The sequence below is a fragment of the Glycine soja genome, chromosome 15 (genome assembly GCF_004193775.1).
Source record: "Glycine soja cultivar W05 chromosome 15, ASM419377v2, whole genome shotgun sequence".
NCBI lineage: Eukaryota > Viridiplantae > Streptophyta > Magnoliopsida > Fabales > Fabaceae > Glycine > Glycine soja.
The window spans coordinates 40269143-40296154 of record NC_041016.1 but is presented as its reverse complement, the minus strand read 5'-3'; the positions used below and the strand labels follow the sequence as shown (position 1 = coordinate 40296154).

The 27012-nt window shown below is 37.4% G+C and overlaps 1 protein-coding gene across 1 annotated transcript; it reads right to left on the bottom strand.

Annotated features, from left to right (window-relative positions):
• Positions 1-8395: 8395 nt before the first annotated feature.
• LOC114386139 lies at positions 8396-8857 on the bottom strand. Its single transcript, XM_028346137.1, has one exon. It carries the CDS (start codon positions 8855-8857, stop codon positions 8396-8398), a length of 462 nt encoding a protein of 153 aa, XP_028201938.1.
• Between the last annotated feature and the right edge of the window lie 18155 nt (positions 8858-27012).

Sequence of the window (27012 nt, the reverse complement as noted above, 5' to 3'; positions counted from 1 at the left end):
TCCAAACAGAACCACAGGGGTCTTCACCCCTTTCAGCCACATTGCCCCTAATGGACTTCTAAGTTACATAAAATCCTACATTGACTAACCCTAAAACTAATGACCTTAACCTAACAGCATACGACTAAGAAAACGAGAAGTCATCTATCCTAAGGTTTGAGAAATAAAAATACAAAGAAACAATGCAATCACTTACTTGGATTGTTCTTGAAATGAAGCAATGAAGATGCAGACAAGTAGTACACACGCAGCAGAAATACACACTTTCTCAAGGTTCACAGAGGCAAAAGCTAAAGGTATTTGGGGTAACACCCAAGTGCCTCAGCCTTAGTGTTTTTAAAAACTGAAATTCGTATGGCACGCTTACCACAGAGCTGCGCTTAGCATGCCCACGTGATGTTTGAGTTTAAAACCCAAGCGCTTAGCCTAGCCTCGCGCTAAGCCAAACTTGAAGTTGTAAAGTCCAGTGAGCATCTGGGGCTTAGTGCGGAAGGCTACGCTTAGCGCTTTCTACAACACAAAATTTTCTGTAATATGCGCTTAGCCTGAGATGTGAGGCTTAGCGTACCATCAAGCTTCAACTTACAAAATTTTTTGTAATATGCGCTTCATGCTTAGTGCAACAGGCGCACTAAGCGCACTTTCCAGAATTCAAAACCCGTAAGAGATTGGTGCTTAGCGCTTCCTGGCCCGCTAAGCCCAACTTAAAAACATAAGTTACATAATGGATCTGGGGCTTAGCACAGGATAGCGTGCTTAGCGCTGCTACAATAAAATTTTTCCAGAGAAGAAGTGGGGCTTAGCGCATCCTCCACGCTAAGCCCACTGGTTAAGGTTCAATTACAATGAATAGAGGTGGGAATAGGCCAGGCCAAGCCAGGCTTTGAAAGGCCTGAACCTAGCCTACGATGAATCTTTGAGGCCTGAGCTTGGCCTATAGCCTATCAAAGGCTTTTATTTTGGCTCGGCCTGGCCTTTTTAAAAGTCTGGCCTGGCCTGATAGCCTTTTTAAAAGCCTTCTTCACAATAAATATTTAATATTTTATGGAGTAGGAACGTAATAGGAAAGTTAAAGGAAAAGGAAAGTCAATAAAAATAATGAGGAATATAAAAAGGCACATGACTCACACCTAAATTGTAATTAAAGTCTTACTTGATTATAGGAATAGAAGTTATGGAATAGTAATGTGTAATCAAAGTCTGATAGTTTCAAAAAAAAATTAATTGTATCCAAAAAATAATATAAGTATATATATATATAGGCCTGCTTATAAGGCTTTTTAATAAGCCTAAGCCTGGTCTATTTAATTTAATAGGCTTTTAAAAAAGCATGAGCCTAACCTTTTAATTAAATAGGCCAGTTCAGGTCAGGCTTTATGTAGGCCAGGTCGTAGGCCCCTGTAGGCCGGTCTGGCCTATTCCCACCCCTAACAGTGAAGATGTGGGGCTTAGCGCAGTGATGTGTGCTTAGCTGAACTATTCAGCCAACCAATCAAGGGTCTCTGTGCTTAGCGAGAGCAAGCTCGGCTTAGCGCGTGAAGACTGAGCGCTTAGCGCAAGGTCTGCGCTTAGTGGATAGACAATTATGGAAAATTTTTTTAAGTCTTTTTCTCTCTATCTCTTTTATGTGAACCTGAGTAGGAGAGGATCGTTTGATACAGGCTACGGAGATTTGGATGACGCCAATTCCAGTGAAGGAAGATAAGTCAGGGTAGACGCCACAAAGATTACCTTGATAAGTCTGAGATTGGTTCAACAAGGAACCTAGAGAGAAACTCTCACCAAATTTTATCAAATGTCAAAAGTTCCTTTATTGAAAACAAAAACCAATACTTATAGTGTATCTGAACAAAAGATAAAAATAGACATGGGCGTTCTAAATAGTTTGGGCCAAAATTACAATAAATAAAAATTATAACTAAAAACATATTTAACTTGGGCCTTTAAATTAGTTTGGGCCTTCAGCAACAATTAATAGTCTTGGTAGTGCCTCTGCCTATGGGCCTTTATCTTTCTCCACTTGGGCCTTCAATCATCATCAATGGCAGCTATACAAATGACCAGCCTTGTCTCTATGACGTGTTGGGCCTGTTTAAGTCTGCCTCTGGTCATGGGCCCTTCAAGTGCTTCATGGTCCTTGTCCTTAGTTGTGTCCTCATCACTCCCTCCTTCTAGAAAAGGATTTGTCCTCAAATCCAAGGCTCCTCCATCTGCATCAAAAAGAGATAGATCAGACACATTGAAAGTGGCACTTACATTATACTCACTAGGCAAGTCAATCTTGTAGGCATTGTCGTTGATCTTCTCCAACACTTAGAATGGTCTGTCTCCTCTAGGTTGAAGCTTGGACTTCCTATGTTCTGGGAACCTCTCCTTCCTTAGGTGTACCCAAACCCAATCACCTGGTTCAAGCACGACTTTCTTTCTGCTTTTGTTGGCTTGCCTTGCATAGCTCACATTTTTCTTTTCAATTTGAGCCTTCACTTGCTCATGTAGCTTCTTCACGTACTCAGCTTTAGCCTGTGCGTCCTTATGCTTAAACATAGAAATGTTTGGCATAGGCAACAAATCAGGAGGAGTCAAAGGATTAAATCCTTACACTATCTCAAATGGTGAACAATTAGTTGTGCTATGGACAACCCGATTATAAGCAAACTCAACATGAGGCAAACATGCTTCCCAAGATTTAAGATTTTTCTTTAAAAACAGTCCTAAGCAGTGTACCTAAAGTCCTATTGACTACCTCAGTTTGACCATCAGTTTGTGGGTGACTAGTAGTAGAAAACAACAATTTAGTACCAATCTTACCTCCACAAGGTCCTCGAAAAGTGACTAAGGAATTTTGCATCCCTATCACTGACAATGCTCCTCGGTAATCCATGAAGCCACACTATTTCTTTGAAAAACAAATCAACCACATGACAAGCGTCATCCACTTTCTTGAAAGGGATGAAGTGTGCCATCTTAGAAAACCTGTCAACAACAACAAACACAGAATCCTTTCCATTCTTGGTTTTGGGCAACCCCAAAACAAAGTCCATAGATATGTCAGTCCAAGGATATTCAGGAACAGGCAAAAGAGTATACAATCCATGAGGTTTAACCTTAGATTTAACTTGTTTACACACAATGCAATGACCACAAAACTTATGCACATCACGCCTCATATGAGGCCAAAAGAAATGCTCTTGTAGAATTTCCAGGGTCTTTTGAATCCTAAAGTGTCCCATCAACCCCGCCTCATGTGATTCACTCACAAGCAAATCTCTAATGGAACACTTAGGCACACACAATTTATTTGCTTTAAACAAGAATCCATTATGCCTATAGTAACCATTTTCAGAAAACTTTTCACATGCAGCAAAAATTTCAGCAAAGTCCACATCATTCACATACATGTCTTTCAAAGACTCGAGACCAAACAGTTTAGTTTCAAGCATAGCAAGTAAAGCATGTCTCCTAGACAGCGCATCAGCCACTACATGCCCTTTCCCTTTTTAATGTTTGATGACATATGGAAATTGCTCTAAAAACTCTACCCACTTAGCATGCCTCTTATTAAGCTTTCCTTGGTCTTTTAAGTATTTTAAGGACTCGTGATCACTATGGATGACAAACTCTTTGGGTAATAAGTAATGCTGCCAAGTTTGTAAAGCTCTAAGCAAAGCATACAATTCCCTATCATAAGTTGAATAGTTAAGGGCAGCGGCTCCTAACTTTTCACTAAAATAAGCTATCGGATGTCCCTCTTGCAACAAAACAGCCCCAATACCCACATTTGAGGCATTCTTCTTAACAACTTCAGTTAGAGGTGCAGCCCATGTACTAAAATTCTTAACAAATCTCCTATAGAAACTTGCTAAACCATGAAATCCCCTCACCTCACTCACGGTCTTAGGTGTTGGCCATTCTTGGATGGCCTTAACCTTTTCCACATCCACCCGTACTCCCTCAACACTAACAACAAAACCCAGAAACACCACATGATCAGTACAAAAGGAGCACTTTTCTAGGTTGGCATACAATTTTTCTTTCCTAAGCACACTTAAAACAGATTGCAAATGTTCAACATGCAAATCAAGACTAGTGCTATAGATAAGAATATCATCAAAGTACACCACCACAAATTTCCCAATAAATTCCCTTAAAACATGGTTCATCAATCTCATGAAAGTACTAGGTGCATTAGTCAAACCAAATGGCATAACCATCCACTCATACAAACCATATTTTATTTTAAAGGCAGTTTTCCATTCATCCCCCTCTCTAGTTCTAATCTGATTATAGCCACTTTTCAAATCAATTTTGGAAAACACACATGCACCATACAGTTCATCAAGAAGATCATCTAACCTGGGGATTGGATGCCTATACTTGATGGTGATGTTGTTTATGGCTCTACAATCAGAACACATCCTCCATGAGCCATCCTTCTTGGGTACTAGAATGACAGGTACAGCGCACGGACTCATACTATCTCTCACCCAACCTTTGCTCAGGAGTTCGAACACTTGCCTTTCGATCTCCTTAGTTTCTTGTGGGTTGCTCCTATAAGCTGGCCGATTGGGCAAGGACGCTCTTGGAATGAGATCAATGTGATGCTCAATTCCCCTCAATGGTGGCAAACCATCCGGTACACTTGCTGGAAACACATCATCAAAATCCTACAGAAGAGACTGAATACTAGAAGGCAATTTAAATTCATCAATTGGGTTAGCATGCAACATCTGATGTTGAGAAAACAATAAATAGAGGGGTTGTCTCACACAAAGCACCCTCCTTACCTCCCTTTTTTTTGCTAAACAAAGTTGTTTGCCCTCAAGTATTTCACTCTTTTTGTTTTCTCTCTTTTCCCTCTCAAGTGTTTCACTCTTTTTCTTTCCTCTCTTTTCCTTCTCAAGTGTTTCATTCTTTTTCCTCTCAAGTGTCTCACTCTTTTTCCTCTCAAGTGTCTCACTCTTTTTCCTCTCAAGTGTCTCACTCTTTTTCTTTTCTCTCATTTTTATCTGATCCTCACAAACCTCTTTAGGAGATAACGGTTTGAGAACAATTTTCTTGTCAGCTTGCTTTAAAGATATTTTGTTGGTGAAGCCATCATGCACTGCCTTGGTATCATACTGCCACGGTCTTCCTAACAGCATATGGGTCGCTTCCATTGGGACCACATCACACAACACCCTATCATTATATCTCCCAATAGTGAGACACACCTCAACCTGTTGAGTCACTTTTACCTCTTCATCTTCACTAAGCCACTGAAGTTTGTATGGTCTAGGATGGGGCTTAGTTTCCAAATTCAGTTTGGTCACTAATGTGGAACTTGCAACATTGGTACAGCTTCCTCCATCAACAATTAAAGAGCACAGCTTACCATTAATTACACACCTGGTGTGGAAAATATTTTCTCTTTGATTGTCATCCAGTGGCTGCATTTGATTTCCCAACAGCCTTCTCACCATCAACATATCACCTTGCATAGCTTCCTCCTCATACTCTTCTTCTTCACTGATTTCAGACTCACTAGTGATTTCTCCATCAGCCTTTATGATCATGGTCCTCCTGGTTGGACATTCAGAAGCAATATGTCCTCTGCCTAAGCACTTGAAACATTTTATGTTTCTGGTTCCAGTATCTGATGAGGAAGTGGAGGTGTTATGTTTGCTTCCACCTACACTGGACGCTGCTGACTTTCCATGCGGGGATGTGGCTGCAGGGCGGAACGAATTACCTCCCTCCTTCTTGGATCTGTTGGTCCAGTTCTGGTTGTAAGTATTGGGTGAGTTCCTCCTTGTTGCACTTTTTCTTTTAATTTGCTGTTCAACCTGGAGTGCCCTATGTAACAAGTCATCCAACGCCACATACTCCTGTAATTCAACAACATCTCTGGTTTCAGGGTTTAGACCATTCAGGAAACGAGCCATTGTGTCTTCGGAGTCCTCTTCGATGTTGGCCCTCACTAACGCCATTTCCATCTCTTTATAATATTCTTCCACGGTTAAATTCCCTTGGGACAGCCCTTGGAGTTTCTGTCGCATGGTTATGTTATAGCTAGTGGGCACATACCTTTTTCTCATCACCCTTTTCATCTCAGTCCATGTATCTACCTCTCGTCGTTCCTCTCTCAGCATTTCTCTCTGGTATTTATGCCACCAAACAAGGGCATAGTCGGAGAATTCAGCTGCTTCTAGATTGACTTTCTGCTCATCAGTGTAGTCATTGCAGGCAAATACATGCTCAATCTTCATTTCCCAGTCCAGGTAGGCATCTGGATCACTTCCGCCTTTGAAGGGAGGAACATTGAGCTTTACTCCCTTAACCCGGTTCTGCCTCGGTCCGTCATTACCGCCATTGTTACCTCTATTCCCATCTATTTTTCGTCTAGAATTCTGATTGGCTTGGTTCTCCAAAACTTCTAGTCGTCCATAGACCTCCTCAATTGTACGGTCCAGCAAACAGACGTTGAGCTCCGTCCAACTGATGATACTCGTCACCACCACCACCTGCTCCAGCCATAATTCAACAGAAAAAAAAAGTGTGCGATAAAAATTATTAATGGTTTCAGGACCTCATCACACTCTACGCACGTGTTTAACTCTTAGATGGTAGTACACTCGTGTTTGATGCTCTCAATAGACTTTTGTGTAATGTATTCCCTCTTGCCTTTTACCACTCGTGTTTCCTCTTAAGTTTCTGGATGGACCAAATTAGACACACAAGGTAATATAAAATAAAAGGAAAGACAATATAATGATCACAGAAAAATTTGATTTGGGATAACAACTTGAACTTGATTTGGATAATAATATATTAGATTGGATTTGGATAACAAATTAGCTTTAATTTGGGTAACATATATGATAACAAATAAGATATTAGATAGGATAATAGATAAGATATTAGATAGGATAACAGATAAGATATTAGATAGGATAACAGATATGACAACAGATAGGTCAAGTAAACTTCAAATGCTCATAACTTTTGCTACGATTGTTCGTTTGAGGCCCACTATATGTCAAAACGCTCAGAATTGAGAGGAGAATCCCTGGGCAAATCCTCAGAATTGAGAGGGGATTTTCCCCCACAATTTTCCCAAAAAACGCCTCTAACTGCCTTAAATTTGTGTTCAAAGATCAAACACCCAAATTTCTTCCAAACTTTTTTTTTTGCAACTGTTTCCTTTTTTTGTCTTTCTTTCTTTCTTTCTTTCTCTCTTTCTTTCTTTCTTTCTTTTTTTTTGTTCTCTTTTTTTTCCTCTTTTTTTTGTTTTTTTTAGACGTCCAGCTATTAGAATTCGTTCAATAGGCAATCATCATTAGGCAAATTTGACAATTTAGCAATTTGACAATTTAGCAATTCGGCAATTAGGCAATTTTTACCCCAAACAGAATTCGAATAGGCTGAAACAAAAGTTATGAACAGAAGACAGAATACAATATGACAGGCACAAGAACAAGAAACAAGAACTCAAACAGATTTTTTTTTACACAAAGTCTGAAAGACACAAGAAACAAGAACAAGAACAAAAAAACGTGACAAGAACAAGAACAAGAACGAAACAAAGACACAGACAAGAACGCAACAAGACGCAAACAAGAATGAAACAAGGACAAATTACAAAGAAAAAAAATAGGATAGGATAGGATAGAACCTGTATCAAGAGCCAAAGCTCTGATACCAGATGATGTGAACCTGAGTAGGAGCGGATCATTTGATACAGGCTACAGAGATTTGGATGACGCCACTTCCAATGAAGGAAGATAAGTCAGGGTAGATGCCACAAGGATTACCTTGATAAGTCTGAGATTGGTTCAACAAGGAACTCAGAGAGAAACTCTCACCAAATTTTATTAAATGCCAAAAGTTCCTTTTTTGAAAACAAAAACCAATACTTACAGTGTATCTGAACAAAAAATAAAAATAGACATGGGCCTTCTAAACAGTTTGGGCCAAAATTACAATAAATAAAAATTATAACTAAAAACATATTTAACTTGGGCCTTTAAGTTAGTTTGTGCCTTCAGCAACAATTAATAGTCTTGGTAGTGCCTCTGGGCCTTCATCTTTCTCCACTTGGGCCTTCAATCATGATCAATGGCAACTATACAAATGACCAGCCTTGTCTCTATGACGTGTTGGGCCTGTTTAAGTCTGCCTCTGGTCATGGGCCCTTCAAGTGCTTCATGGTCCTTGTCCTTAGTTGTGTCCTCATCACTCTTCACACAAGCTTAAAACCCCTTGTTCATTACTAAACAAGATGAAATTAATCACAATCACAAGCAAGATATTCTAACTACATGCAAAAGATAAGAATGAAAATAGAAAAGGGAAAGAAAAGTTGGGTTACCTCCCAGTAAGCGCTTTTTTAACGTCACTAGCTTGACGCATCGTCTTGTTATCCAGGATCCAAGCATAGAGCAGTGTTCAATCTTTCCATAGCTCCACCATGATATTGCTTCAACCTCTGTCCGTTCGCTACCCATGTCCTGTCAGGATCTTTAGATTGAGGATCACAAAGCTCCACTGCTCCATATGGTTGAACTTTCTTGATGGTAAATGGTTCAGACCACTTTGATTTAAGCTTTCCAGGGAACAATTTAAGTCTTAAGTTGAAAAATAACACCTGTTGTCTTGGCTGAAAGTCGTTCTTGAGCAACTTTTTGTCATGATACTTTTTAACCTTTTCTTTATACAACTTTGAAGATTCATAAGCGGTCAATCTCATCTCTTCCAACTTCAAGAGCTGCAACCTCCTTTGTTCTCTAGATGCAGCTTCATCAAAGTTAAAAAATTTCAAGGCCCAGTATGCTTTATATTCCATCTCCACTGGTAAATGACAAGACTTGTCGTACACCATCTGAAAAGGGGATAATCATATCAAAGTCTTGAATGTTGTTCTGTATGCCCATAAAGCATCATCTAATTTGATGGACCAGTCCTTTCTAGTAGAAGCTACAATCTTCTCCAAAAAAAATTTCAACTCCCTGTTTGATACTTCTGCTTGCCCATTGGTATGAGGGTGATAAGGTGATGTTACTTTGTGTGTCACATTATATTGTTTCAAGACCTTCTGTAACTGATTATTGCAGAAGTGTGTACCTCCATCACTAATCAGAATTCTGGGCACCCCAAATCTTGAGAAAATATTCTTCTTCAGAAACTTCACCACACTCTTAGCATCATTATGCAGGGTAGCCACTGCTTCAACCCATTTAGAAACATAGTCAACAACCACTAGTATATGTTCATTGCCAAAAGACGAAGGAAAGGGACCTACAAAATCAATCCCCCAGCAATCAAATACCTCAACCTCCATGATATTTTGTAAAGGCATTTCATTTCTTCTTGATATACCTCCCATCCTCTGACATTGATCACAGTGTAGCACATGCTGGTGAGCATCTTTAAAGAGTGTGGGCCAAAAGAATCCGGATTGCAAAACCTTGGCCGCCATCTTATCTCCACCATAATGGCCACCACATGGAGAGTTGTGGCAATGCCATAGTATACGCTTGGCTTCTTCTTGTGTCACACATCTTCTTAGAAGATTGTCAGCTCCTATCATGAACAAGTGTGGATCATCCCAAATATAGAATCGAGCATCATGTAGAAATTTCTTCCTCTGTTGCCAATTTAAGTCTTTTGGTATGATTCCTGCAGCTTTGAAGTTGGCCACATCGGCAAACCAAGGTCTCTCACTCACTACGAATAAAGATTCATCAGGGAATTCATCTCTAACTTCAGCTTCTTTCGATGTGACTTCTTCATTCACCAATCTAGATAAATGATCTGCTACAACATTTTCTGATCCCTTTTTATCCCGAATCACCAAATCAAATTCTTGTAGCAGCAAGATCCATCTTATCAATCTGGGTTTGGAATCATCCTTGTTGAGCAAATATTTAATAGCTGCGTGATCAGTGTAGATGATAACTCTTGAGCCTACCAGATAAGATATGAACTTCTCAAGTGCATAAACAATTGCCAACATTTCTTTTTCTGTGGTATCATAGTTCATCTGTGCATCATTTAGAACCTTACTGGCGTAGTATATAGCATGAAATTTTTTTCCCTTCCTTTGTCCAAGCACTGCACCTACGGCATAATCACTTGCATCACACATAAGCTCAAATTCTTGTCCCCAATCTGGTGTTGTAATTACTGGAGTAGACACTAATATGGTTTTCAAATCATTAAATGCATCCTTACACTCTTCATTAAACACAAAAGCAACATCTTTATTCAACAGATTGCTAAGTGGTTTGGCAACTTTTGAGAAATCTTTTATGAATCGCCTGTAGAACCCTGCATGTCCTAAAAAGCTTCTCACGCCCTTGACATTCATGGGGGGAGGAAGTTTCTCAATCACATCAATCTTTGCCTTGTCCACCTCTATTCCCCTTACTGAAATCTTATGCCCCAACACTATTCCTTCTTGAACCATGAAATGACATTTCTCCCAATTGAGAACTAGATTGGACTCTTCACATCTTTGTAATACTCTTTCAACATTTGATAAGCACCCTTCAAAAGACGGCCCAACAATAGAGAAATCCTCCATGAAAACTTCAATGCATTTTTCCACCATATAAAAAAAATAGCCATCATACACCTCTGAAATGTAGCTGGGGCATTGCATAGACCAAAAGGCATGCGCCGATATGCGAATACACCAAAAGGGCAGGTGAAAGTAGTTTTCTCTTGATCTTTGGGATCTACAACAATCTGATTATAATCAGAATATCCATCCAGAAAACAATAATAGGATTTCCCTGCAAATCTTTCAAGCATCTGGTCCATGAAAGGAAGTGGATAATGGTCCTTCCGGGTGGCATCATTCAGCTTCCGGTAGTCAATGCACATTCTCCACCCGATGACAGTCCTAGTGGATATTAACTCATCTTTGTCATTCTTAATGACTGTCATACCTCTTTTCTTGGGGACAACCTGCATAGGGCTAACCCATGCACTATCCAAAATGGGGTAAATAAGGCCTGCTTCTAGCAATTTAAGCACCTCTTTACGCACCTCTTCTTTCATGATTGGGTTAAGTCTTATTTGAGGCTGTCTCACTAGTTTGTAATCAGATTCCATATTGATTTTGTGCATGCAATAAGATGGACTAATTCCTTTCAAGTCAGATATGTGCCATCCAATGGCAGCTTTGTGTCTCTTCAAAATCTGCACCAGCTGATCTTCTTCCGTTTTCTTCAACAAGCTACTAATAATCACTGGTTTTGAGTCATTGTCCTCCAAAAACACATATGTGTAGGTAAGGTCTTCAATTCTACTTTTGGTTTTTCTATTTGCCCACTGTTCTTCAATTCCTCAAATGTAGAATGTCCCTCAGAAATTTCTCCTGCACCCTCCAATTCTTTAATACAAGTTTGCACTTCATGTTCCTCCTCTTTAGTAAAACATTCTACATGATTAATCAATGCTTTTTCCAAAGGAGAATGCAGTGCCATGGCTGTAGCTGCTATTTCTATTTCTTGTTCTACCTTGTCCAGATCAAAGCTAGCCTTCATATCATTTGGATGATTCATTTCTTCAAATAAGTCGAATGAGGCTTTCTGATCCTCCACAACCAATTCTAGCTTGCCTTTCCCTATATCTATTATGTAGTTGGTCATAGACATAAAAGGGATGCCCAATATTATGGGAATGTTAGGATCCTCCTCTATATCCATAACTACGAAATCTGTAGGAAAAACAAGATGCTTGACCTGAATTAACACATCCTCAATCACTCCATATGGCCTCGTGATGGAGCGGTCAGTTAACTAGAGGGTCATGCGTGTGGGCATCATCTCTATCTCTCTAAGTCGCCGACACATGGAAAGAGGCATTAAATTGATACTAGCTCCCAAGTCTATGAGAGCTTTGCCTACAATGACCTCACCAATAGAACACGGTATCGTGACAACTCCAGGATCTTTGTACTTGGGTGGAAGAATGCGTTGAATAACAACACTACAGTTACCTTCCACAACAATTCTGTCACTATGGATGTACCGGTTCTTCTTGGTTAACATATCCTTCAAAAATTTGGCATAGAGGGGAATTTGCTAAAGTGCTTCTCTAAATGGCAAAGTAATTTCCAGTTTCTTGAAGATATCAAGAAATCTGGCCAAATGTCGCTCTTTATCTTTTCGGGAGGGTACCAACGGATAATAGTATTGCATCTGCAGGCACATCCGCCAGTCTAATAGTATTGCATATCTCTATATAGGTGGCCAAGTGAGCATAAGGGTCTTCATTGGGTAGACCACGAAATAGATTTATTTTGAATCAGCTGTATCAAAGAAGGATGATATGTAATTGTCTGAGCTTGAACTTCTGGTTGTGCTATACTGGTGAAAAATTATGGAACAGTAGAACTTGAATAATCTTCTAGGGTTACTCTTCTTGGCTCTTTAGCCATGATTGGGTCTTCAACAGGTTCTATATGAGAATGCCCGGCAATAGGAAAACTAGAAGATGCCTTGGAAGATCGAGGTTATTCTTCTGGAGTTGTTGCTGCTTCTAAATCCTGCAAGAATTTTCTGATTCTCTCTGAATTATGCCTTCTACAGGTGGTGTTAATCTCCAAATCAATGGGAATTAAATCACCTGCAGTAGATCTTCTTTGCATACAAGAAAACAGAACAACAATTATCTAGTTCAAAAGAGCAATGAATGTACGGTAAAACTGAACTAAACTCTTCTTGGATCTAGTTCCCTGGCAACGGCGCCATAAATACTTTGTTGGATTTCCCCTACAGCTACTTTTTGGTCCACTTTTTCTTTATACAAATATGTTCAAGGGAAATCCGGTTTGCCAGAAAGCGCACCGAATCGTCAAGTATTTAAAATTAAAATGGATGAATCCGAGTATCAAACTCAGGGAACTAGTCTTAGACATGGTTAAATTCAGAAATAAGGCATTGTTGAAAGAAACATTGATAATAGATGATTTAGAACAAAATTAAACTAAGTCTAGGCTAAAAACAGTAAAAACGCAAGTAAGTAAGATTGACAGCAGTTGGTAAAGATGTTAGGTCTTTCTAACATACCAGCTGATGTATATAAAGATGTTTCTCTAATTAATCATGCTTTTTTGTTCTATGTTGTAGCCTAAATTACTAAACCTCGATCCCTAGTTAGACTGAATTAATCTAAGCTTCATCCTCAGATCCCTCTTGTTGGACTAGGCTTAATTTAGACAGCCCTTCTAGGTTTATACTAACTTAAACTGAGCTTCATCCTCAGATCCCTCTTGTTGGACTAGACTCGGCTTAAATAGCTTACGAAAGTTTAGACTAATTTAACCTAAGCTTCATCCTGAGATCCCTCTTGTTGGACTAGACTTAGACCAAACAACATTATTGTAACAACATATTTGAAACCAAAACTTAATCCGCAGATCCCTCATTTAAGACTAAGTTTCAATCCTGCTTCATTCAAGTTCTAAGGTAACAATACATTTCTCAATGCTAAAGTCACCTAACCAGGCACACAAATGGTTGATCAAACCAATAGCATACAAAATTTAAGCACTAAAAGAAGCATTGAACACAAGAAACACAATCAATTAGATATTAAAGTAATTACATCAGTTGTTCTTTAGAAATCCCAACAAGGGTGTTTAGCCAACCATTACTGAAAAACCTCTAACAATAATGAAATTACAAAACCTAGGTATCTCTGGAAAAGATGCTCCTCTTGCTGCCTCTAGAGCTCTTTTCTCGAAATAGGCACTATGGTGTGCTCTGGAATTCTGTGCAAAAGTGTTATTAAAATTATGTACCCTAATTCTACACAAGACAGGCTTTAAATATGCTCTGAATTTGCGACGTTGCGCTTAGCGCCACCCTCGCGCTTAGCACGAGTAAGTGGATTTGAGCTTAGCGTCAGTCGTGCGCTGAGCCTGGCTGAAGATAACTGATGTGCTTAGTGCACTGATCTAGCGCTTAGCGCACGACCTTGATATTGATGCTTTGCCAGATTTTTCTGTCGCGCTAAGTGCGTTGAAGCTGCGCTTCGCGGTGGATGCACGCTTAGCCCACTGATGAACTAAGCTCAACTGTCACTTTTAGCACCTCATGACTTAGCTTCTTTTTTACCTGAAATTGCACATATTTCATCATTAAATCCAATGGACATATTATAGAGACAGCTTTAACAATAAAATAAGATTTATTTACAAAATCACTACAAAATAACCATAAATTGGGGGAACTATACAAGTTTTGGAAAATGTTTTCTATACAAAAGTTAGTCGTATAAGACGACTAACACCCCTTCAACAAAAAATTGTTCCAAACCCACCACAAGACATACCACGTCCTTAACATCAACGCTAATATATTCTCTTGCTTCTAACTTGTCCCCACACACAATCTCATTCTACTCACGATTAATGATAGGTTGACTATGTATTCTTTCTCCATAAACGCAAATCATACCATTTCCACCATATCTTTTGGGATATCTTCATTAACACAAATTTATCAGTATCCTTATAATCTCTTCCCAAAACGTCTATCAAATCATCCCCCAAAAACTTGTTTATTTTGAAAATAAAATTCTTCATTATCTGCATTGATGAACTCCTCCACCTCCGACCAACTGTACTCCAACCACTGCTCATCCGAGGAAGATTCTAAACTCTCTTTTCCATTGTCCTCTTACCACTGTACTATGTTGGCAAAAACAACTCCTCTACCAATCTTTATTGTGAAAAGTGAGCAATTGATTCTTACCTTTTTCACCAAATTAACCACACCCCACATTAAAGCTTTCATAAGAACTCATGCCATGCCTAGTTTTTTCTTTAACATGATATCCATGTCCACCGTTAAAAAAATCCCTAGATCGCTTGTTATAAACTCAAAGAAACTATTATGCCAAGCATGTAATAGAATCCCACTGCATCTAATCCACACATGTCTCTCATTTGACACATTAGTTGGTTTCCACTTTCCAACTTGGTAAAAAAGCTGCTCCAAAATAGGTTTAGTCCCATGAATCAACACTTCCAAGTCCTCCCTATCCACTAGCTTGATTAGTACCATATCTCCACCCATTAGTGTGATTAATCAATTTATCTTGGACAGAATAAATAATCTCTAGTTGGATTAATCTCCCCACATAACACTACTCCAACCATTGAGAAGCCTCTTCACCCATCATGAAAGACAACCCCCTCCACTCATCTTTTTTGTCAGATGCTTGGATAGGCTCTACCTTTCTCGGATGCCATTCCCAAATTAACTTTTTATGCACAACAACATAGTTTCTACCATCCCTTTGACCCTTCTATTGTGGTGCTCCTTCGCTTCTTTATTGTCTCCCCATAATAACTGCTTTAGGTTTCAGCTCTTCCTTTCCAAATCTCCTAATGTTATTTTGATTTTGTGTGTCCCAATCCATTTTGATTCATCTATTTCTCCAATAGATTAGCATTTGTCAGCCCTTCCATTGTTACAAAACCAAACCTATCCCCTCTTCTATCAAGCTTTGATGGAATAACCACATCTCCGACCCTCCCCCATCATCAAAAAAATTTCTCCATCGCCATTGCATCATATTTTCCTAGGAAGTTTGGAAAGAAATTTTTTTGGCATTTTCCTTGGTTTGTCTTGTCCTTCAAAATATCAGATCCATTACTCGTCTTCCTTCGTCGATTCATAGTTTCCATGTTTCCATCTCATTCATGCTCACACACTGTTTCATTCACTTACTCTCTGTCTCTCACCCGTTTTGTCTCACACTCTCTCTACTTTCTCTCTCATCTCTCAATCATAATTTCAAATAAGACTTACACAACCATTTATTATAATGTATTTTATTGTTTTATCTCTTAAGAAAATAAAATAATGTTTTATAGGTAAAACAAATTGGGGATGTACCTATTACATACATGTGTAAGTTAATTGGGTTCAACCTATGCATATTTTATAAATAAAACATAATACTAGATGGTTCAAATATATTTGTTAACTTGTTTTTAGTTGGATTATGTTTGAAAGATCTAAATAAAGATGAATAGAGTGCATATTAGCAAATTCTACAAGTATTTGTTAATATATACTCACTTTTTTTTTTGCTGAAGTAAATTAACAAATTACATTGCTAGTGTAATTTAAGGTAATTCCTAATTATAACTTGTCACTATAAATTAATAAATCCCCCCCCCCCCCCACCCACCCACCACACACACACATATAAAAGAGATCATATTATATTAATTAATTTAATTTTAATTATTTTTATGTAATTATATGATTCAAATTTATAACTATGATATTCGTTAAATAATTTTAGTTGTCATTACATATGTCCTTTGCACACTCATGGATGTTTAAGATTTAATGTCATGTGATTACTTAAAAAATCATGAATTTTCTTAAAGATCTCACATGTATGTTTTAATCTTAACAATTCATGACAAGCAAAATAAAATAGGATACAATAAAGAAGGAATAGTGAATTGTGTGCATGTGATCTTTAAAACTTTTTGCTAACAGATATAATTTAATAACACAAAAGATCATCCAATATGTAAATGTGAAAAGGGATAAGGGAAAATAGAAACACAACGGTTTTATATTGGTTCGTCTTCAACTTGAGATTACGGTCAATCCTTCAACCTTGAAAGATTTCCACTGACTGACTAACTAGGGTTACAATACAACAAAAACTTAATCCGAGATTACTAAAGCTGCATATTCTTTAACACTAACCCTCCCCAAGCTTTCACAAAACACAAAGGTTCTTTCTAATATAACTCACAAAAGTGAGGATATGAAACTAAAGCATCATATAGAGCTTTGCAAAACGGTAAGAATATGAAAGTTTGAGAGCTTAAGGTATCAGTCAATAATTTAGTTTGTATAAACACTTGGTTCTTTTCAAATTAGTTCTTGATAATGAATGTCGAATCGTTCAAAAACAAATAAAGCTAGGAAGTTCTGTAACATGGGATTAACCTAGGTCGAACTCAAAAGTATGATTCAATATGGTTCCTACATTCATTCACTTATAAACAAAAGGGGGGAATTTCATCGAACAAGTTGTAGGCGATTCTATAAGAATGTGAAAATACAAAAACAGAGTTCCAAAAATAGAAAAGAACAAGAACAAAATACAATTGAACATTAAAAGCATCAATCCAATTCACCAAACCAACACAAATAGAATTATCACAGTTACTACGAATGATGTTCAATGTGAAAGTTCACTCAAATGCATTAGAGAAAGTTCAATCGAATCAATCTCTAAATTATTTGAAATCACAAATTAGAGTGGACAATTATCCAAACAATTTGTGATTATTTTTCAAAATTATGAAATAAATCCATAAACTAATCCATTTTCAATCCTAAACATAATTACAATCATGAAAAAAGAAAATAGGATTTAAAAAAAAAAAGAACATTCACAAAGAGTAGAAAAACCAAACCAGGACTCAAATTCAACTTTACTTGGAGTGGATCCTTGGAATGATTTATTTTTTAGCCCTCCATGATCATCACCAATGGAGAAACCACGAAATTTGTGTAAGAAAATGGTGGAACAGAAATGAAAAGATGAAGAAGAATGAAGAACAATTGAGAGAAAAAGAGAGAAAAAAGAAGGTTTGCACAACAAATTTTGTACCAAATGAAGTTCTAAGTGAAGTTCAGTCACTAACTAACTAACTAACTACCTAACACTAATATATAGAGTGTTAGTAACTAACTAACTACCTAATCAAACTAATTACACAAAACAGAAGCCCAAACTCGCAGTCCAATTACTCATGTGCAGAGATTCTGACTTCCAAGCTCAATTTGACCCTTGAGATGGGAGAATTGACCAAAACTTATTTCTAACAAAATTTAAGATCTTTTTCTTATCTTTTCAAGAACTATTCACATGATCCATTTGGATTTATATAGTTTCCTCTAGGACCTGCACGAGGAAGATAAGTCGAGTAAGCACAAAATCTGAAATTTAGCTACAATTCTCAATTAAGCTCAATCATTTTCCTAAGACCAAAACAAGTTAAGGTGAGAGAATAAGGATCAAAGAGATGTCATTTGAGCTAAGAAGAATAAAAAATTATTATATTACAAATTCTCAATTAGTTCCATACTTTTTTAAACTAAGTCTTCATTTTATAACTAGTAAAGATATAACCATTGAGATGGTCTTCTTCCCATTATGAATATGAATTAATATTGTGTTTGATTTAGAGAATGAAAATAGAAGAGAATTTTTTTAATTAAAGTAGAGTGCAAAAGGTGTGGTCCCATATGAGACCCACAAATTTTTTGTCTTATTTCTTTCCTCCCTCTCTAAACCAAACACAACCTAAATGCATGGACTTTCTTCACATTATAAGGACATGCTTTGTCCTCTTGGAGGAGATAGAAAAAGAGTGTAAAGTATGCGACTTTTTTACCTTGATAACCAAAAAAGCCCAAATAATCCATCCCCGGAATTATTTACCCAACTAACCCAAATTCCTATTTATAATGAGAAATCAATTTCTTTTCCTACAACTGATTACACTCAACTTTTTTTAAAAAAAAAAGAAATCCTGTCAAAAATGATTTTCTTACAAAACTAAACCACGTCATTTCATTAATGATAGCATGGAAAATAAATGTAGGTATATGGTGATAAACTTTGAGTCTAGCATGAAATGTGGCTCCCTTAACAAGAGGGTGAGAAACATCATTTGCTTGCCTCTTGAAAAATTGTATCCCATAGTTTGGATTCTGCACAAGTAATTCTTCACATTCCAATATAATGGAGCCTACTTCTAAGATATCTACACTAAGTTTTTTTTTTCTTATCTACCACAAATTTGCAACCCATTTTGATTCAATCCTACCCCACAAGGGCATTGGATAGAAGACTCCAAGAAGATTGGGCCAGAGATGCAAGAGAAGGCCCTAGGGTTCTCATGAGCCTTAGGGTAGATTTCGGGCCCATGGACTAACTATGAGCCCGCTTATCTTTGTACATATTAGACTAGGATGTCATTATATTTGGTCCTTGTATTTAGGGCTCCATAATGTAGGTAGGGTACCCTAAAAATATAGGATTTTTCAGCCCTTGTATTTTAGGGCACCTAGACTAGTTTTTGTATTAGGGGTAGTTTTGTAATTTCACATGCACTAGGTGAATATTTGATGTGTGTGGTTGGAAATAAATTTAATTGAATAGGTAGAAGCCCAATCCAATTAAATTTTAGAGGGGGAGGTGAGCATTTGCTTACTACACCCCATTGCCATATCATATAGTCACACTTTGTGCATGTCCTTCATGCTTTACATGCCTCATGACACCTAAGCACACTTAGTGGAGAATCTTGGAATTGATCTTGGATTAGTGGGCTGAACCATAACTAAAATTCACTAAGCATAATTAGTGAAATTTTGGCTCCAAAGTTTGGCTCCACAAATTCAATTTCAAATTCAAGTGAAATTCAAATTTCCCTCCAATTTTGTGTGACATTTAGGCTATAAATAGAGGTCATGTGTGTCCATTTTTTCAACTTTGATCATTTGAATATTAAACTTAAGATTTCAAAGCTCATTTAGAGCACAAAATTTCGTGCTCTTCTCTCCCTCTCCCCTCATTCATCTCCTTCTTCCTCCAAGCTCTTATCCATGGCCTCCTATGGTGGTGAGCTTCTTCTAGACTCATCTTCTCCTTGAAGTGGCGTCTCCTCTCTCTCTTCCTTTCTCCATTCCGCTGCCATTCATCTTCCAAGAAACAAAGGAATTCATTGATGAAGAAGATCCTAGGCCTACAAGCTCCAATGGAGCTTACATCATGTGGTATCAGAGCATCTTCATCTAGGTGATGTTCTTTTGCTTCCTCTATCTTTTTGTTCGGTGAATTCTCTTTAATTTCTTGTTCTTCATCTTATTCTCCATGTATATCTTCCATTGTCTTGTGGTTTGGTTCTGTTTAGAGTAGATTCAAAAAAAATAAACCGATTAAATCTTAGATCTACACTTGTTCTTGCATTTCTATGGTTCAAATTTTGTAGATCTACTCTTGAATCATGTTTTTGTGTTGATTTTAGGTTCTATCATTTTTCATTCATAATATTCTAGTGCTGAACCTTAGATCTAAATTTTCTTCCAAAATATTTATTAGAAAAAAAAACACAAAAATCTAAGTGTAAATCACTTAATCAATGTTGTCTTAGAGTCATGTTTAGTCATAGTAATTGTCACATTATGTTCTAAGTTTGTGTTGAATTTTTATTTTGTTGATTGAATTCTAGATACATTTGTTCATGTATTCTTGTCATTCTTAGCCTATCTTTTGAATTTTGAGTCTAATTCATGCATGTTATTTAGTTCATAACATGTTCTAAATCAATTCCTAGAAGTAGTCTTGTTGTTGAACTCTTTTTTTTTTTGTTTTGTTTTCTAAGTTTCCTACATGATGCCTATGATGAAGTTGAGTTGTGGTTGGATTTGTGAATCAAATAAGTCTTAAGCTCTCTTGAATTGTGTTATTCAAGATAATTGAGCATAAGAAAACACAAATTGTAACTATCCAAGCCTTAAGCAACATAAACACTACTCTTGATTTCTAGGTTGAAATCGCTGGTGCTGGCAGCTTGAACATACAAACTTGTATAAATTAATGGGAATTGGTCACTACGTTTTTTGAGCTGATATTTTTACTGAATTTTCTAGACATCTGGACCAAAATTATAAAAAAAGAAACAAGTGATTTAGTTTAAAGGAAAAAATAAGAAAAATGACACAAGTTGGCAGAAAAATCAGTGTCCATGAAAAAAAAAGTTAAAGGGAAGTGTACTTGTTGTTTTGGCTCAAAATTTGTTCTATAATTGGTGCCTATTTTATACCAATCCTAGTTCTGAAATTTCAATTAAAAATTATTGTGAAAACAAGTGCCAAAACTAGAGGTTTCTTGGGTTTTTTTTATAGTTTTTTTACTCTACTCTAGAGCCATTCTAAGTTTCTATTTGAGTCCTACCTTGCTTTTATGTGCTTTTCATTGTTTAATTGTTGAATCATCCTTGAATATTTGTCTTGTCAAAACTCTTTTGGTTTAGCTTTCATCTCATTTTTTGGTCTTTGGTTATTGCTTGTCTCTTTGTTTCCTTGTTTGTGAGTTGCTATATAGGGAATTGGAAAGGAGGATTGGTGTCATCCCTTGAAGAATTTGAGTCAAGAAGCAAGGGGCCAACCACCTTAAGAGCTATTGGAATAAGAAGCAATCCAAATTGAGTGAAACACAAAAGAGAGAATAGCCACCAAAATTGAGGACTTTTTTTTTTGTAATTTGTAATTGGCAATTTTCTTTGCTTTCAAACTTTGTAACAAAAAGGCCTTTCATTGGAAGTAAGTTGGGAGCCTCCAATAGGTCACCCTACTTCCATTTGTGTGTAATAATTTTAGTCAATTTTCCCTTAGGATTGTGAGTGTTTTGTTGGGAACCTTAAATGTGGTCATCCAAACACTCTTAGGATTCGCCTAGTTTACATTTCTTGCTTACTTTCATGTTTGATCGAGTGGCCTCAGAATAATTAAGAAGGAGGGGTTTGAATTAATTATTCCTAAACCTTTACCAATTAAAAAATTACTCTTCTAAGGCTTTTACTAAATTGTTAAGAGAATGAGGAGTAGAAGAGAAACTTAACAGAAAGTAAAAGCAGAAATTAAATGCACAGCGGAAAGTAAAAGAGTAGGGAAGAAGGAAACAAACACACAAGAGTTTTTATACTGGTTTGGCAACAACCCGTGCCTACATCCAATCCCCAAGCGACTTGCGGTCCTTGAGATTTCTTTCAACCTTGTAAAAATCCTTTTACAAGCAAAGATCCACAAGGGATGTACCCTCCCTTGTTCTCTTTGAAACCCTAGTGGATGTACCCTCCACTAGAACTGATCCACAAGAGATGTACCCTCTCTTGTTCTCAGTCAAACCCAAGTAGATGTACCCTCTACTTGTACCACAAAGGATGTACCCTCCAATGTGTTGAAACAAAGATCTCAGGCTGTTAAACCTTTGATACTTTATGAATGGGGATACAAAAGAATTCTCAGGCGGTTAGTCCTTTGAACAATTTTGTATTAGGGAAAGGGAAGAATCAAAAGAATTCTCAAACTGTGTCGTTTTGAATTCTTTGACAAGGGAGAAGGGAGACACAAAAGAATTCAGGCGATCAGTCCTTCGTTCTTTTGGAAAAGGGAGAAGAGAGACACAAAAAGAATTCAGGCGGTTAGTCCTTGGCGAATTCTTTTTGGCAAAGGGAGAAGAGAATGAAAGGATGAATAGCACAAGTTTTCAAGGTTTGGAAAACCAGAAAACTTCAGAAAGCTTTTGGTACAAAGAAGAAGAAGAAGTTCAAAGAGATTCAAGGCTTGTAAAGGATTGTAATGAAACGATTGGAAAAGTATTCAGGATACTTGAAATGCAAAACAAAGCCTTGCTTTTATAGACTCTTCATGTCTGGTCAAGAAGACCATTTAGAAGAGTTATAACTTTTAGAAAAACTTAAAACCAATTTGAAAAATTCAAAACCCTTTTGAAGAGTTACATCTTTTGATTTATTCAGAAATAGTCACTGGTAATCGATTACCAAATCAGTGTAATCGATTACACAAGGCTTTTAAGTGAAAGGATGTGACTCTTCACATTTGAATTTGAATTTCAACGTTCAAAGGCATTAGTAATCGATTACCAAAACATTGTAATCGATTACAACTTTTTGAAAATTAATTGGAACGTTGTAAATTCAGTCTGAAAACTTTTTCAAACTCATTTTGCTACTGGTAATCGATTACAACAATATGGTAATCGATTACCAGAAAGTAAAAACTCTTTGGTAAAAGGTTTTGTCAAAAACTCATGTGCTATTCAAAGTTTTGAAAAACTTTTTAATACTTATCTTGATTGAGTCTTCTCTTTATTCTTGAATCTTGATCTTGATTCTTGAGATCTTGAACCTTGAATTCTTGACTCTAGACTTTCTTCTTGAGTCTTGAATTCTTCTTGATTCTTATCTTGAACTCTTGACTTGTTCTTGATTCACTTGAGTTGTTCTTTGATTGATCTTTGAGCTTTTTGTCATCACCTTTGTCATCATCTTTTGTTATCATCATTGTTATCATCAAAACACTTTTGAATCACCTTTGATTCACCATGAAGCTTTGCTTCTACATTTCATAACATATTTCCTTTACCTTCTATTGTTAAACCGCCTAGATAGCTTGCCTTTTACCAATTAGTTTTTACCATATCTTTCATACCTCTTTTAGTGTTTATTTTTGCTAGTTTCAACCATAGCTTCTTTTACCTTTTGTTTTCAAACCCCCAACAAGAAAGAACCACAACTTAGGAACCAACATGAGTCTTCATTCTTCATCTAGTGTTAATGGTGAGGGATCTACTCCTAAGGACCCCTTGTATAAGATATTAGATGAGTTTAGATCCCTTAAGTTGTGGAAAGAAAAACAAGAGAGAAAAGAAAAAGGGAAAAAAAGAGTGGAAGAAATAAGTCAAGATGAAAAAGAGAAAATAAGGGAAGAAGAAAGAAGGAAAATACTAAAAGAGTTAAGAAAAGAAAAACATGCCTCCTTTAGTAGTCATAACTCTTGCAAGAGCCTAAGTGAAGAACTTCGTGACTATTATGAAGGAAGGCATAGGTCACATCTTAGACCTCACTCCCATAGGAGAGAAAAGGAAAGAAAGCCTCAAGAGGCTAGCATTAACCTCCCATACCTCCATGGGAAGGACAATGTAGAGGCTAACTTAGATTGGGAAATAAGGGTAGAGCAACAACTTAAAAGGAAGTCTACTTCAAAATCTTATGGCTCTCACTCTTATCCAAAGAAAGACCAAGGTCAAGGCATCTTAGGGGTGACACCTTCTAAGACCAAAGATGAAAAGGGGAAGACAATAGAAAAGTAACCCCTTAAGGCTAGTATGCAAGAGAAGACTAGCTCCATGAAGTGCTTTAAATGTCTTGGAAGAGGACACATTACTTCTCAATGCCCCACCAAGAAAACCATAATTATGAGGGGCCAAGACATTTATAGTAGCCAAGATGATGCTACTACTTCACCTTCCTCTAGTAAAAGTGAAGAAGCAAAAGGGAAAGAATCTAGTGAAGAGATCTACCCCCAAGAAGAAGGGCAACCTTTAATGGTTAAGGAGGAGTGTAAGGAGGTAAGTGTCTCCTCCAAGAGGTTAGCTAAGAAGGAAAGATATTTTGAAATAAAGACAAATACTAAAGAAATTTCCCTTCTTAGACAACCTCCACATTTTCTTCGTTGTAAAAAGACACTTGTTAGCATTGCCACACCTCTTAGGCTTGAGTTTATTCCTCAAGTAAAGGAGTTGTTGGATGAGGGTTTGGTTCGCAAGAAGGAGGTTTAATGGGGCATTTTGGGGTCCAAAAGACTCTAGAAACATTACAAGAACATTTTTATTGGCCTCATATGAAAAAGGATGTGCAGAAATTTTGTGAACATTACATTGTATGTAAAAAGGCAAAGTCTAAGGTAAAGCCTCATGGATTGTATACTCCATTGCCAATTCCGGAGTATCCTTGGATTGATTTATCCATGGATTTTGTTTTGGGGCTGCCAAAAACAAGCAATGGTAGAGATTCCATTTTTGTGGTTGTTGATAGGTTTTCTAAAATGGCCCATTTTATTCCATGTAAAAAAGTTGATGATGCTTCCCATGTGGCTGATTTGTTTTTCAAGGAGATTGTGAGACTCCATGGCTTGCCAAAGAGCATTGTTAGTGATAGGGACTCTAAGTTCCTAAGTCATTTTTGGAGGACTTTGTGGAGCAAGTTGGGCACTAAATTGTTATTTTCAACCACTTGTCACCCACAAACCGATGGGCAAACGGAAGTTGTTAATAGGACTTTGGGAACTTTGCTTATGACAGTTTTGAGGAAGAACTTAAAAACATGGGAAGCTTGTTTACCCCATGTTGAATTTGCTTACAATAGAGCTGTTCATAGCACCACTAATTGTTCTCCTTTTGAAGTTGTTTATGGTTTTAACCCACTAACTCCTCTTGATCTTTTGCCTATGCCTAATGTTTCTGTTTTTAAGCATAAAGAAGGTCAAGCAAAGGCGGACTATGTGAAGAAGCTTCATGAGAGAGTCAAAGATCAAATTGAGAGGAAAAATAAAAGCTATGCTAAACAAGCCAACAAAGGGAGAAAGAAGGTTGTCTTCGAACCCGGAGATTGGGTTTGGGTGCACATGAGAAAAGAAAGGTTTCCGGAACAAAGGAAATCAAAGCTTCAACCAAGGGGAGATGGACCATTTCAAGTGCTTGAAAGAATCAATGACAATGCTTACAAAGTTGAGCTGCCCGGTGAGTGTAATGTTAGTTCCACCTTCAATGTCTCTGATTTATCTCTTTTTGATGCAGATGGAGAATCCGATTTGAGGACAAATCATTCTCAAGAGGGAGAGAATGATGAGGACATGAGCAAGAGCAAGGGCAAGGATCCACTTGAAGGACTTGGAGGACCTATGACAAGGGCTAGAGCAAGGAAAGCCAAGGAAGCTCTTCAAAAAGTGTTGTCCATACTATTTGAATACAAGCCCAAGTTTCAAGGAGAAAAGTCCAAGGTTGTGAGTTGTATCATGGCCCAAATGGAGGAGGACTAAATGACACCACTTTGTTTCAATTTTAGAGTGTTTAGTTTGTCTAAATAATGGCCCAATCCTTGTAAAGTTGGCTGACCAAAAATATGTTTTGGGTTAATCAACTAAAAGGGATTTAGTTAGGTTTAGTTCAATTTGTAATAAGGGCCCAATTGGCAACCTAGGCATCAGCCTTTTGGGAGACCAAATGGTGGCTGACTTGTTGGCTGTTGGGGGTGACTTTTGGTTGCCACAATTTCAGTTACACTCAGCCATTAAGTTTTTTTTAATTCCCTAGGTTAATGGCATTAAGTTATTTTAATTCTAGGTTAGTGGTTCATTACTAAAATCTGCTGTAAAGCTTCTATATAAGCTGAACCATTTTATCAATAAACACAAGTTGAGTTTTATTCAGAAAATTAGAGTTTATCTCTTTTATCTTAGTGAGAGTGATTCTCCTAAATTCTTGAGTGATTCAAGAACACCCTGGCTGTATCAAAGGACTTTCACAACCTTTGTGTGTTGCCCTCGCTGGAAAGAGTGATTATTTCCTTCCTTTCATCTTCACCCTTGTTCTTTCAAACCACAATTCCAGAAAATCCACCTCTGCCCAGAATTATCTCGTGGCCATAACCCATTTTACGCATTCAAATTAAGTGATTCTTGAGCCTAAATTGAATTTCAAAACGAGACCTTTCACCTCGTTTTGGAATCACCTCATTTGGATCCCTGTAGCTTCAGTTATTGTCATTTCTATATTTCTGTCCAGCCACCACTTAACCTACGTTTTACCATCCCATTCATTCATTTTATGCCAAGAACCACCTTATTAAGACCCACGAAATTAACCACCTTATTTTCCATCCTTTCCTTAATCAATTTCCGCATTTTCCATCAAGGTTTAATCCTAGACGATCCTAAGTCATCCCTTGTGCCATGAGGGTTCATATCATTCAGTATACCAAACACCACTAATACATATGTTTTTGTTCTTTTTATAGGTGTTGAGGAAAAAAGCCCAGAGTTTCAAGAATCTCGGGATTTGAGGTCAAATCCTTTTCAAGGGAGAGGGAATGATGCAATCCTACCCCGCAAGAGCATTGGATAGAAGACTCCAAGAAGATTGGGCCAGAGATGCAAGAGAAGGCCCTAGGGTTCTCATGAGCCTTAGGGTAGATTTCGGGCCTATGGACTAACTATGAGCCCGCTTATCTTTGTACGTATTAGACTAGGATGTCATTATATTTGGTCCTTGTATTTAGGGCTCCATAATGTAGGTAGGGTACCCTAGAAATATAGGATTTTTCAGTCCTTGTATTTTAGGGCACCTAGACTAGTTTTTGTATTAGGGGTAGTTTTGTAATTTCACATG

Coding starts and splice junctions, on each gene's coding strand:
- LOC114386139 (XM_028346137.1), bottom strand. CDS start 8,857: ATGGTGTACGACAAGTCTTGTCATTTACCAGTGGAGATGGAATATAAA.